At 48.8% G+C, this 13,692-nt stretch overlaps 1 protein-coding gene across 2 annotated transcripts in view; it reads left to right on the top strand.

Annotated features, from left to right (window-relative positions):
• Positions 1-13,692, top strand: part of CLNK (cytokine dependent hematopoietic cell linker) — a 109,074-nt gene that overhangs the window by 68,531 nt on the left and 26,851 nt on the right. For both annotated transcript variants that reach the window (XM_016128470.2, XM_016128471.2), the window contains exons 9-11: positions 9,833-9,858; positions 10,072-10,091; positions 11,148-11,258. In XM_016128470.2, the coding sequence (XP_015983956.2) occupies positions 9,833-9,858; positions 10,072-10,091; positions 11,148-11,258 (157 nt within the window). The remainder of the gene's footprint in view (positions 1-9,832; positions 9,859-10,071; positions 10,092-11,147; positions 11,259-13,692) is intronic.

Here is a 13,692-nt window from a genome sequence, read left to right as displayed (position 1 = left end):
CGATGTTATTCTCTGGTCCTTAGTCTACCGAACAGCATACCTGGTAAACTCTTAAGTCCATTCTGATCCTAATTTCAATGTGTGGTTTGCCCCCATCACTACCAAGCGATTCTCAGACAATAGCTGGGTTCCGTACACGTCTCGTCTACTCGATTCTGACAGCATCTACCCAGAGATAACTTCAGATTCCACAGGCCGAGGGCTCAGGCCCACGAGACTGCCCCAGCCCTCCACGGCAGGTGCCAGTCTCAGTTCCGGATTGCCTGTCACCTGTGCTTCTGACCAACTGGCTAGAGATCGGAGGTTCCCACAACCCCCTCGCTGGGCTCAATTAATTTGCTAGCGCAGCTCACAGAATTCAGAAACGGCTTGGTTATAAGAGAGCCAGTTTATTAGAAGAGATGCATAAGGCGCCGTACAGGGGAGAGACGAGGTGCTTCCATACTTTCTGAATCTCCCTTGCATTCCCCAACCCGGAAGCTCGCCCTACCCCATCCCTTGGGGTTATTGTGAAGGCTTCACTACACAGACAAGACTAATTAAATCGTAGGCCCTTGGTGACAGAGCTCCGTCTTCAGCTCCTCTCCCAATGCCAAACTTCAGTGGGACTGAAAATTCCAACCGTCTAATCACGTGATTGGTTCTCCTGGCAACCAGCCCCCCTCCTCTGCAGAGACCAAAAGTCATCTCATTAACATAACAAAAGACACCTTTATTGCTCTCATCACTTAGGAAGTTCCCAGGTTTGTAGAGCTCTGCTCCAGAAACAAGACAAATACCAAGTATATTCTTCTTTATAAACCACAATATCACACTTATCCATCACTATATTAATCTACACTTTTATCTCACAAAGATATGGGAGTAGTTATAAAAACTCACATAGTAAAGTAGAAGAAAGTAAAAACCGTAGAAAAAATCTAGATAGACTATATGACACAGGTAAAAGTCAGGATCCTAAGGCATGCATCACTACATTCTATTGAAATTAAGATGCTAATTTGCCTCTGAGCTTCCCAGTACTCTAAGCAAAAAGGAGACCATGCTTCTTTATGTGGTATTCGTGGCCCACAACAAACAAAAAGCAAACCAACTCCTCAAGGGGAGCAAAGAGGACTTATTTTTCAGAGCTAACTAAGTTCGTGCTGTTGATTTTATAGGGACGTTGGCTGGGATATGCTCACCGTGGCTACAAAAATATGACCGTTTTTAAAAAGTAGGTCCCAATGAAAACTGAGGCCATAATTGCAGAGAGGACATTAGTGGCAGTAAGGCTCACAACCGCTGAGGCTTGCAGGGAATGAGAGGAGGGAGTATGGAAAACTTCAATGAGAATTATTTTCTTTACATCTTCCTACACTTCCATAATTGATGGTTCTCTATTACCACCCAGAGCTCTAAGGTACAATATGGAGAAGGAAGTCGAAAGAGGAAAAATTAATATGAATGCCTATGTTTAGGATCAGGTATCTTGCTAAAAAAAAAAAAAATGTTTCAATGATTTATGTGTTTATTACAAACTTCTGTGCTTTTGATGCAAACACATTCTCAGATAATTTATTCATTCCCACAAAATGTCATTAGAAAAACATATTGGGTGGTTCAGTAATGGCAGAATTTCATGGTGATATTTCTCATCAAGTGGAGCAGTTACGGATTTATGTTAATGTACATTTCATGCCATTTTTTTTTTTGCAATCATATTCTGACAGTATCCGGAAATGGTCAGATTTCAAGAACTTATCTTCCCTAAAGCTCAATTTTATGTTCGTTTTTAAAAATGGATAAAAGTGTTCCTTAGGGGCAAAGAATATAAATAGTATAAGTTGTTTCTGATGAACCATTAGCAGTAACCACAGATGCAGAAGAAATCGTCGTCTTTGCAGATAGGAAAGCCAAAACACTCAAATGCTGAAAATAAAGGAGGCGAAAATAAATTTCTCTCTGCCTTAGACGTAAGCGGAGTGCAAACTCTAAACCGGTTTCCTTTGAAGTGACAAGCACGCCATACGCAAGACTAAGTTTATCACGAAATACAATGAACTATCCAAGGAAAAGAAAGAATTATGCACAAGCGACTGAACTTGTATATACAGGAGCACCAGCTTGGCTGGAAAAAAAAAAAGCGAAATAGAATTCCACGCAACGCTATCAAAAGACCTTTCTATTAGCTGGCTTTTTTGACAGATTTAGATGCCAAAGGAATTAGAATGAGAAACGACATTAAAGCGAATCTGGTTTAACTCCTCAGTTCACGTAAGGCTCAGGGAGAGAAGTGAGGAGCTCAAGGTCACCGAGCCAGGAGTCGGAGCCAAGACCGGAACCCAGTGTTTTGGCAACTATGGCCCTGGCTCCAGAGCTTGGGCTGTATGTGCTCGTTTCTAACATTTATTGTGCAAACTCCGCCTCCTGCTCCCTCACTGAGATCCCACTCGGCACCCAAGGCGTGACCCGGTGGGTGATGCTGCCCCCTGGTGGCAGAACGCAGCAACACAAAACCTCACCGAGAGGATGGCATCTGGCCTCTCAGGGATTATATCGTCAACAAAAATAACCAGCCTTCGGCCACAGAGACGGTCAGACCTAAATTAAAGATCATTCTCCCACCGTTTTAGATTTAAATTTATTTCTGACACAACCCGGGGCTTAAAAGCAACAGAGGCATTATACAATCCGTATTCGGTTCGAAGATGACGCAGACTTTGTAAAATCCCTCCTTAATGAGACTGCTTCATCACCCCGCCACAGAGAAAATAATAAGGCTCAGGTAAAGGGAAAGGTGTCCGATTAACTGCTCGATGTAGCAAATATGTTTTCTGATAGAGACGTAGAAATTAGCCACAAATGGGAAAACTTAAAAACGAAGCAGTCACGACCCCACACGATGACAGCCAGGGTAGAAGGTCACTTTAAGATTGTCGAGGCTTAAAATTGCTTTGTGCCAGGGCACTGAGTCACGTAGCACCTGAGACCGCGAGGAGCCCACGGCCTCGGCCGTCCTCTGCTACGTGTGCGGGAAATAAAAATACATAAACAGTACAGGAAGGCTGTCCAGAGCAAGGGGCCTTGGACTGAGGTAAGGGACGGAGACCTGGGGGGAAACGCAGCATTTTTGATGCGCAGATGTAGCCAAAGTGCGGTTATGTGACTGTCGGACTGGGGGACAAGGAGCCTCGGGTTCGAATCCCAGCCGTACCGCCTCCCAAGTTCAGAATCGTCAGCAAGTGTCTTCCCTCTCTGAGTTTAGGTCTCCATGGCTACCAAACGGAGGTACCAGCACCTACCCCGCAAGGGATCTGTCTCTCTTAAAGGCACTAACCAGCACGAAACCTCTGGCAGTTATTGGCTCATTGTGGCCTCTCGGCAAAGGGACATTGAACTAATGACTCCCAGAATTCTTCCCTCTCTCCACGTCCGTCTGCCTCTCCCTCGGCACCAGGGTGTCTCCCGACTCTCTCCAGAGGCTGACACCATCTCACGCCCTATCTAGTTTGATGTTCACCATACAAAATAACTGTTCTAGATAAATATTAAGATAAGTTGAACTCCTCAATCCCAAAACTGCAGTTTAATCAGACATTGCTTTCCCTACAACAAACGCACAGCACCGTGTCGGGCACATGGTGAGTGCATAGTAAATGTTTATTAAAGTAACTCTAAAGTTTGGCTCAGTTTTAATGGAGTAATAAATAAGCATTGTGGGATGTCATCGGACCACCTGGAGACAAGCCTGTGGCCCCCGGGCACACAGTCCCGTGACGTGGGGCCTCAGAAGGGCAAGTCAAATAGCCTGAGTTGCGTCTGGCCCATCTCTGCTCCGCTTTTAAATTTAGGCAAATCATATTCCCTCCCCGGGCCTTAGTAGCCGCCCACAGACGCACAGAGGGACGCAATGGTCTCCGAGGGTCTCCAGCATTTTGCAAATCTGTGAGCGTGGTTCAAACGCACGAACCCGCTCACCCAACCGCCCATGCCCTCACCCTGCACATCACCTCACTCCGGCTGCCCAGACACACCGGGCCCGTGGGAAAGACGTCTCCCACGCCGGTGCTGGAGAGATGTTTTCATCCCTCGTCCCTCGCCGATCCCCACAGGGAGCTGTTGAAGTACAAATTCAAGTACGTGAGCCTAAAAAATTGTACTTTCTGACTTTACCTGAGGAGCCGTCAAAGCGAGCAGGTCCCTCCCGCACCCTTGACTTTGCCTAAGTGAATCCCGTGCCCGTCAACCCAAAAGTTGGCTTCAACAATTTATATGCAGAATTAATTTCTGCAAGTTCAACAGACTTGGAGAGTTTTTCTCAAATAGGCGTTGTCAAATATACATAAGCTCCTTGAGTTGTAAGTTACTTCTTATTACTCATTCATAACCGATCAGCAGGGCGCAAAGCCCTAATGGCTCCCATTCATACATCAGTACTCTTAGGCATAATAAATACTGTCACCGAGCCCAAGTTTTATACAATTTTGTCCTAAGTCTATTTCTCTAATCACAGAACATTACACTGATGGTCTGTTTCTGAAACTGTTGATTTTTCGTGATCACATGTCCTAGATAAAGGGTACTGCATATGGTCGGCATGAGTCTAATGGTAGCCACGTGAAAAAGAAGTACTGTTTAATTTTAACCATCCGAGGAACTGCACATGGTTGCCAGCATTTCACGTGGAACTCAAAGCTCAGGACGTTTACATAACCTGCCCGGAGTTACTCATTAAGTGACAGAGGTAGGATCAGAACACAACTCGAATGGCGTCGAGGATCCCATCTGTGACTGCTCTGCCGTGTCCTTGTCCCTTCTATGGAGAAACGAATTCTCGCGTCTGACATATCCAGCCTTTCAACTGTTCACATCACAGCTGAGGTCGCCCAAGCTCAGGGGGGCCGGACGATTCGCATTCAGTCGGTCGGCTGATGAGCGGTCGCACCAAAACCATAACACAAACAGCAGTAAATATTCAATGACAGGATCTCTGGGAAAAGATACGTGAGGACAAAGTCTGAGGACTGATGCGGCTCGGCTTCAAGGCTCGCTATGCAGCTTTCGGGATCAAGACGGTGAGAGAGCAAACGGATCTGCGGAAACGAGCAGAGAGACCAGAAAGAGACCCACGCCGATCCCTGGCAAAGACGGAAGAGCAACGCGAAGGAGCAGAGACGGTCTTTTCCACAAGGGGCGCTGGAACCACTGGACGGGCTCACGCAAAAACAAATAAATCTAGACACGGGCCTCACGCCTTTTACAAACATTAACTCAAAATGGAAGTCTTAAATGAAAAATCAAAACTGCGAAACTCCCGGAGGACAGCACAAGAGGATTCCTAGATGGCCTTGGATACGGCGATGACTTTTTAGCTGTAGCACAAACCACGAAAGAAATAATTCATAAGCCGACTTCATTAAAACAAAAACTGCTCCATGAAAGACAACGTGAAGAGAATTAGAAGACAAACCACGGACTGGGAGAAAATATTTTCGAAAGAATGCCTCTGATAAAGGACTATTATCCAAAATATACGAAGAACTCTTAAAAGTCATCAAGAAGAAAACATACAACTTGATTAAAAAAAATGGGTCGAAGACCTTAACAGATGCCTCACCAAAGATCAACGGTTGGTAAATAAGCACGTGGAAAAGAGGCTCCGCATCACATGTCACCGGGAAAATGCAAATTGTAATGACAAGACGCCACTGCACGCCTCCGGAAGGGCCCAGATCAGACGCCAGCGCGTACTGATGAGGGCGTGGAGCGATGGGAACTCTCATTTTCTCAATTTTTCTCCTGTCACAGTGGAACAGCGCAATACACAGCCGCGACACTTCCAAATTTCATTTGCTTTACTAACATTTTCTGCACCCCTCGCGTGAGTCTCAATAGGCAGCAGAACAATACATCAAGTCCCGGTGTGTAACCTTCGCCACCCTTTGCGGTATCGATACTTCCGCTGTGGCAGATTTCAAGCTACCGACGTGACAGTTAAACGTGGCATTGGGAAGCGACTCTATTTTGTCGTATTTCCACCACAGACGCAGCGGAGTTCAATAACTTCGACCGCAAAAATAATGGCAAATGTAATGACATCGTTAGGAAGCCATGAGTTTTGACCAGGAGCTACCTTTGTTTCTGATACGACCTACGTGTAGGTTAATATGATTTAATTTTAAATAATGGCTGTGTTTAACGACCGCATTGCAAAACTCCTGGAAATGTAACCTCTGCTAAACCGGCACAAGCTGCTCCAACACGCCAGAAACAGGGCTCGCCACACTTTCTTATTCTCCGAGAGGTTTTGCTGTGACTTCACAGACCCTGGTTTCACCCTAATAAGTTATAGAGGCAATGGTCAAAGTGGGTCCGACAGAGTCTACAGCCGTGCTCTGTGCGCCTCATGACACTCCTCGCTCAAGAAGCAATACATTTGGCAGCCGAAGGGCACTCTATCTTGTCTGAAGGGCAAGTGAGGATGCTCTGCTCAGGCGGCGCTAATGATGCTCTTGGCCACCAGGTGGCAGCATGCCAGCCTCCTCCTAGCGAAGCTGCCTTATGGACGTTCAAAAAGAGAAAGGCCTGGAAGAACAAGTATTTGGGTCTTCTTGTGTGACAGACAGGAAACTTGTCATAGCGTTTGAGAATATTGGTGTACTGCCTCAGGAGGGAAAATTCCCATTTCCCTTGCACAGTAATACTAGTCACGGGGGTTTGCCACAAAAGCCATTCCACACATGAATTCCCACGAAGCATGAGTAACTGTTCTTCACCTTTCCAGACGAGGAAACTCGATCTTTCCTCAATCCACGTGTTTTTTCGTAAATCTTTGTGGAGCACCTACGATGGTACCCACAGTAGATAGCAGAACCAAGACTCAAACTCGAAACACTCAGCTCCAATAGTATCTCTTCCATTATCCCAAGTACCGGAGAGGTCATTACTTTATCACACAAACCGTACCCCGTAAGGAACTTGTTGGTTGGACTTTATCTGAAGCGTTGTCAAAGCCATACGAGCGTGGGACACGTTGCTTCCCCTGCCGCATCCGGTTCTCTCACTTGCGGAGTGCCGGACATTTATCCCTGCGTCTCGGTTTGTAAGACTTCGGTTATCTAAGTGATGACTAAGAGAAACACGATGGCATGAACTACGGCTCGTCGGCACATTGATAGAGAGAGCCGAACCCCTCAGGGATTTTTCCTACCGTTGCTAATATCGTACACAATTTTTTTTTTAAGTGAGAAGGACGCCAAGTTCTTCTCACTTAAATGTAGAGGAAGCTTTACATTGTAATGAAGACCCAGGACACATGGGCCACGTACCAAAAAGATGCACAGCCTACGGCCTCGCCCGATCCCGTCTGACCTACAGCCTCACCCTGAACACACCCGACCCCGTCGGACCTCGCCAGCTAAGCAGGGTCGGCCTGGTTAGTACTTGGATGGGAGACCAGGTGCACTCTTCCCAAGCAGTACCAGCCCTTGGATGGGAGACTAGGTGTAAAAAAAAAAAAAAAAGATGCACAGTGGTTCAGGCAAAGCTCCTCCCACAGCCCATGAGACACGTGTGATCAGGGCACCCCCCCCCCCCACCGTCTCACCCCGGGGCCTTTGCATTCGCTGACCCTCGGGTCAGGATAGGCACAGGTGCGCTCCCTCGGTTCCCCTGGCCTCTGTTCTCGACACCGAACCAGAGGGGGCTTCTGGGATCTAGTAGCAGTAGCCCCGCCCCCCATCTCCCTCTCCACGCCCCCACCATCTCCCTCACCCGGCTTCGTTTTCCACCCCCCCCCCCCCCCCCGTCATCACACACCTCCGTTTATTTGATTTCTATCCCCTGCTGCTGAAATGTAAGTTACGTGAGAATAGCGGCTTTCTTCCCTTTTTTTGTAGGATAGTCCCCCAACAACTGCATCAATAAACACATTAAAAGTGAATCCATGCCTGGCACATGCTCTGTGCTAGATAACAAGTCAAAGAATCAAAGGAAGATGGATGTCTTTCTGTAAACTCGCCGCCACTGAAGCGAACGAGACAGATATCTCTGAAACAATCAATGGGCCGTTGCTATTGACTTCCAGACTCTCTGTCTCTTTATTGAATTTTATTTGCCAGTGAATCGAATTGATCCCCAAGAGATGAAGTGGTAGCTACGGAAAAAAGACCTCTTAGGAAGCCAGCATCTAGCTCCATGGGTAAAGTCCTCGCCGTGAAAGCCAGGTCATTCCCTGGGAGCTCCGAACTTCATAGGAAGCCAGGGCAATAAGAGGAAGTTAATCTTATGCTTTCTGATTCCCTGACTTAGGAAAGCGTCGTGCGGGCTAAGCTTTCTGTTAATATCATTAAAAGAACCAAAGATATAACATTAGCCAGACGGCAGCCATTGTTGAAGTACATCCTGGGTCATATTCTGTGATTTGACAATGCCAAGAATATCTATGATTCCCGTTTTCCATAGGCATTGGAATTCATGCAGAAAAGTCCATCCCAGCTGTTTAAAAAGCATTTAAAAAAAAAAAAAAACAGAGAATGGTACATTTTTTTTTCAGTGAGATAGTAGTTATTTTAGACCTAAAAGAGCCCTTAAGATCACCCAGACCAGTAAATATTGTATCGGGCTGGATTGGGTTGTACCGTTTGGGGACAACCGGATCTTTCCCCAAAAGAAATGTTAAGAGGAGATCCAGCAGGAAGTAGATCAAAGTGGAGGCCCCTCGGTGACCGGGGGTGATGAGCTGGAAACAGCCCCCCAACCCCCCAGAGTCCTTAGCCGTCCCCAGGAGGAGCCTGGGGATCGTCCGCCAGCTCTCAGTGGCGGTCTAAGTCTCCTATAACAGGAGACACGCATTGTCTCACTGACTCCCCGCACAGCCCTATAAAACAACATTTCTTAAGGCCACATCCGCTTTTACAGATAAACCAGCCTTGCTTTCTCAAGGAGGCTTCTCTGACGCCCCAAACTTAAGTCTCCCACGTCTTCCTTTAATGCCACGCCCTCCTCTCCTTAAAAATTCTCATCGCACTTTTAATACTGTTCTCGCTGCTCGTCCATCCAGTGTCTCTCACCTTCCCCATCGCGTCCCAGAACCTAGAACGTGGCCGATGAACAGAGCTGTGACCGTGGAGGGGAAGGATCCCGTCATATCTGTCTTGTGATGCCCAGTGCCTGGTCCCGTGCTTAGCTCAAAGCAGAAACTCATTGTCTTTGACTTGGATCGAGTTGTGGACATAAAACTATGTAGAAGTCAGGAAAACCTTTTCCGGGCCTCGTTCAGGCTTTTCTAGGCTTGGGCGGTCTCGAGCGATTGTCCTGCCTAGTTTGTCCTTTGGTTGGTCATCTATGAAATAAAGCATTGAGAGCCTGGGGTATGCAATTTTATCTGGAAAATTCTGTGATGCTATATGTCCCTTTGCTTGGAAATGTTCAGTGAAGATGTTAGGCTGGAATTCGAATTAACGACATGACTATATATATATATATATTTTTTTTTTTTTAATGCTAATTCCAATTAAGAATCAGTGGTGAAGAGGGGATCGTAGGCATCGCACCCGCACAATGAAATCCCCTTCTACGGTTTACACCTGGGCGGCCGAAAGGCACCTCCACGTGCCTCGTGCCTCGGTTTCTTCGTTTCCAGAACAAAACAGTGAGGATTCAATGAGATCACGTAACCAAAGAAGTTAGCATGGGGCTGGGCACCTAATCAGATAGTAACAAATGTCAATTGACGTTATCATCAAGATTATTCAAATGGGAACGAGCTCCGTGCAAACGAGTATAAAAATAGCTTGGCGACGTGGTGAGTGTCCCGTAATCTCACTGCTGTTCCTCTCTCACGCTCTAGGAGACAAACCCGCCAAGGGAAGCAAGGTAAGAGGAGCCTGACGCCTTTGTTCCTTCCCTGGGTATCGGAAGCAAAGGAATGTGGGCGGGATGTGACGCCTCAGGCAGATCCTGGAAAAAAACATATCCTGGACGTTGGGCTGGGGCTCGTAGTTTCTGTTTGTAAACCGAAACGTCGTCAAGCGTTAGCTCCGCTCAGAGAGCGACAAATTTAACTTCTGCTTCTCTCTCCTTTTTCAGACCCCTTCGCCACCTCCTCGGTAAGACACGTCGACCGTATTCTGCTTGGCTATATCCTTCATTAGTTCCGGAGTTTGAAAAAGCGCCAGATTTTATTTTTTAAGAAATAGAGAAACACGGAAATTTGACACTGAAACTCGGCTGGCCGGTAGATGAGATTGAGCGAGGCTTCGTCATTCGCTGGGCCGCCCGGGCGTGCGCGGCCGTCTCCCCAATAGACCCGACTCGTCGCCCCCCGATCCACACATCGCTTTCCGCTTCCTCCCTGTCGTTCTCGCGCCTGTCGGCACGGAAAGCTGTCAGACAGGACTGGCCCTGGGAGGCACCCTCGAAGACTCACACACGTACACGTTTAGATCAATGCACACGCACGCACGCAGGCACACGCGCACACACGCACACACGCGCAGAGGTAAGAGAGACAGACTCAACGCCACAGGCTCTGCCGGGGCAGCCGCTCGGCTGTCCCCGGGGCCCCGTGAGCGCTTCCGCCGTCCCCCCTGCTGGCGAGCTCATCGCTGCTCTCTCCGCCCAGCCGGAGGGACGTGTCTGAGCCCCGCACTGTGCCTTTTTCCCGCCTGCGTCTCCAGCATCTTCCACGGTGCTTGGCAGACGTTGTCAATGAGCGAGTGAATGGCTAACGGGTGGGCAAGCGAGGCGTGCATAGACTGTCAAACATTTTCCTGTTTCTTCAGGGGAGTTTAAACAGCTCGGGCCCTCCGGTCTGAGATAAACGAAGGCTGTTGTCATAGTTTGTCCCCAGGCCTCCTACAACCCGAACAGGTTGTAGCACGCCGAGGAACAAAAGACAACCTGTAGCAAATTACATCAGGAAAGAGAAGCCAGGCCAAGAGCACCATGCAGGGTGCAGGCTCGGGCTCCCTAGAGCTTTGGCTGTCCGATACACGAAGCCCCCTGGAGGGGCTCGGCCAGCCCTGCAAAGTGTCCACACCTAGAAACGGACGCCTCCGACCCAGAGCTGGGGACCCTGAGGGCAGGGCTGTGGGAACTCTGGGTCTGAGGAGCCGCCTGTGCAGACAAACCTTCTCAGTTCCCTGCTGTGACTCTTCCCACAGGCCACCTGTCACTCTTCCCAAGAAGTACCAGCCCTTGCCGCCCGAGCCGGAGAGCAGCAGGTGGACCCCCCCGCAGAGGCACACCTTCCCCGAAGTCCAGAGAGGGCTCAGGTGAGAGACGGCTTGTCGCTGCTGTCGAGGTGACCAGGGAGGTCGAGGGCCGGGAGGGTGACGGGAACAACCCACCGAGTCACCTCTCAGAAGAGGCTCCCCGATGGGGTGGGGAGCCAATGAGACCTTGAGGGAAACCGGTGTTAGAAACTCATAGTTGAATTCTTTCTGGAAAGTATATCTTCTTTGTAATAAAATGCATTATTGAAAGAATGGTTCACTGGAGACCTGACTTAGTTATTAAAGAAAATGTTGTTAAATGACAGAACACAATCTGGGCTTTTCATGTAAAAGCCAAAAGGTGGTTCAGACGATCCGGGAATCGGTATCGGTCCCCAGCTTGCCATCGCCCAGGCCGGAGGAATGTAGCCACGCGTGAAAACCCATTTGTCAAAACCGTTATTGCCTCCTTGACAAATAGGACAAATGCAGCCCTCTGGTATTAAGTGCGGATGACGAGCCCCGCTCCCCAGCGGATGGGGATTTTGGCGGCCGGCTCCCGCCGCAGAACCTGCCGAACACGAACATCGTTTTCCCCGAAGGGGTAGAATTCCCAAACTCCCCCGACCGTGGGAGGCGGAGCGGGACGTGCCCTCGTGCCCCCGCACAGAACGAAGGATGTTTCCTCCCTCACCGCAACCTCGACTCGCTGGGTCGGGGCACAGGCCGTCACTGAGTGCGCGTCCTCCGTGGACCCAGAAGCCCGAGTGACCCGGCTCGTTTCGCGCGTCCGTCGCTGGCTCTGGCGGGGGACGTCGGAGAGCCTGAAACGCCGCTTGCCGGCTTCATTTCCTGGCGAACGTCTCTTCGTCCTTTCGCCCTTCACGCCTGCACACAAACGCGGGTCCCGCCGGCTGCGGCCCCCGCCCCTCTGTCCCCCGCCCTTTCCTGCCTCCTCTGCGCCCTCCTCACGGCATGCGTGGGGCAGGGGGCTTCAACCGGGGGCGACTTTGCCCCCGGGGGAGTTAGCGGTGTCTTTGGTCCTTCTGGTTGCGACAGCTTCTAGCGGGTAGAGGCCTGGGACGCTCCTCGACACCCTGCGGTGTGCGGGACGGCCACCCGGCAGGGCCGGGGCCTGAGGGGGCAGCAGTGCGACCTACACTCCTCCAGAATAGAAAAAGTTCAATTTGAAAGAAAGCGTGACTGTTAAGGAACGTTCCGCAGAAGTCGAGTGTGATTTTAGCCCAAGCGGCTTTCGCATGTTATTTCGTGAGAACCTTAGTCGACCCTCCTTGTCACCATCTGGATCTACTCGTTTTCCAGGTGGGAAAACTAAGCTTCAGAGAGGAAATTTCACTTATCGAGGGGGACAGAGCTCATGGACGACAGAACAGGGATTCAGGTCCCATTCGTTTAAAACAGAGCCCCAAACCAAGGAAAGCTCAGGGAGGGCTATTTTTGTAGTTAAAAGCATTATCCCGAAATACACGCCAAGTACCCATTATTACATGCAGGAGAGGAGGCGGGAAAGCCTAAACCACGTCTCCCATGACCATCTCCAGAGACAGACACGTGGGCAATGCACCAGCCGCAGGGCGCTCTCTGAGAGGCAGTGGGGTGCGGTGGGGAGCCGGCCGGCTCTGCCGTTCCCTAGCTCTGTGCAGGTCACACAGCAGAACCCACCCCTGCTACAGCCAGACGCCTTTATTTTCCAGGTGAGGGGAGAGTCTAGCTATCAGACTCTTGTCAAAAGGGCCACTTCCACACCCAGAGACGGCTGTTAGCCACAGAAAGGACTGCTTGCGATTACTTGAGTTCGCTTAAAAAAAAAAAAAAAAAGTTAAAATCACCAGTTCTGAAACCTCACTTTCCTAAAGCCTCGTATTTCCGTCTATAAAGCATATTGCTCTATTTACAAATCTAGTGATTTTATCTAAATGGACAGACAGTCACTCTTGCTTATCACAAAGAGGTTAAGGAATCTTAGACAGCAAGACCTATTTACAAACTCAGTTAAATCTCCCTAGACATTTGAAATGCCTCGCTACATTTCACTTACTTGATTCTTAAGTATTTCTCATGCCGACAGGGCGGGTTTAAACCCTGACAGGCAAAATGTTAACAATTAATTTTTGTAAATCTAATCAATGTATAACTGCAGAAAAGTTCAAGTTCTCTTAGACAGTTCCAACTCTTTACAAATGGTGTCAAACATAGCTTGACTCCTGAAACTTAAAATCGTAAGACTAAAATCAATTACGCACTTTACATTGAAGCCACGTGGCCGATCTGTCAGTATTCCTAAAATGCCAGAGACCCTGGAACATGGAAAACTCTGAGATTGGCCTCAATTTACCACCCAGGTAATTACTGCAGTGGGTGTTTGTTCTCCTTTATTACATCTAATGATATTTCTTTTATCTCCGCCTGCCCCCTGAGAAGGATGGGTGCAGAGGTACCGGCTCAGAAGGGCCGATGAAACAGGCCAAGCGCT

Source organism: Rousettus aegyptiacus, unplaced genomic scaffold (assembly GCF_014176215.1).
Source record: "Rousettus aegyptiacus isolate mRouAeg1 unplaced genomic scaffold, mRouAeg1.p scaffold_m13_p_10, whole genome shotgun sequence".
Lineage (NCBI taxonomy): Eukaryota > Metazoa > Chordata > Mammalia > Chiroptera > Pteropodidae > Rousettus > Rousettus aegyptiacus.
Note: the sequence above shows the minus strand (reverse complement) of the source record. Positions and strands in the feature narration are given on the sequence as shown.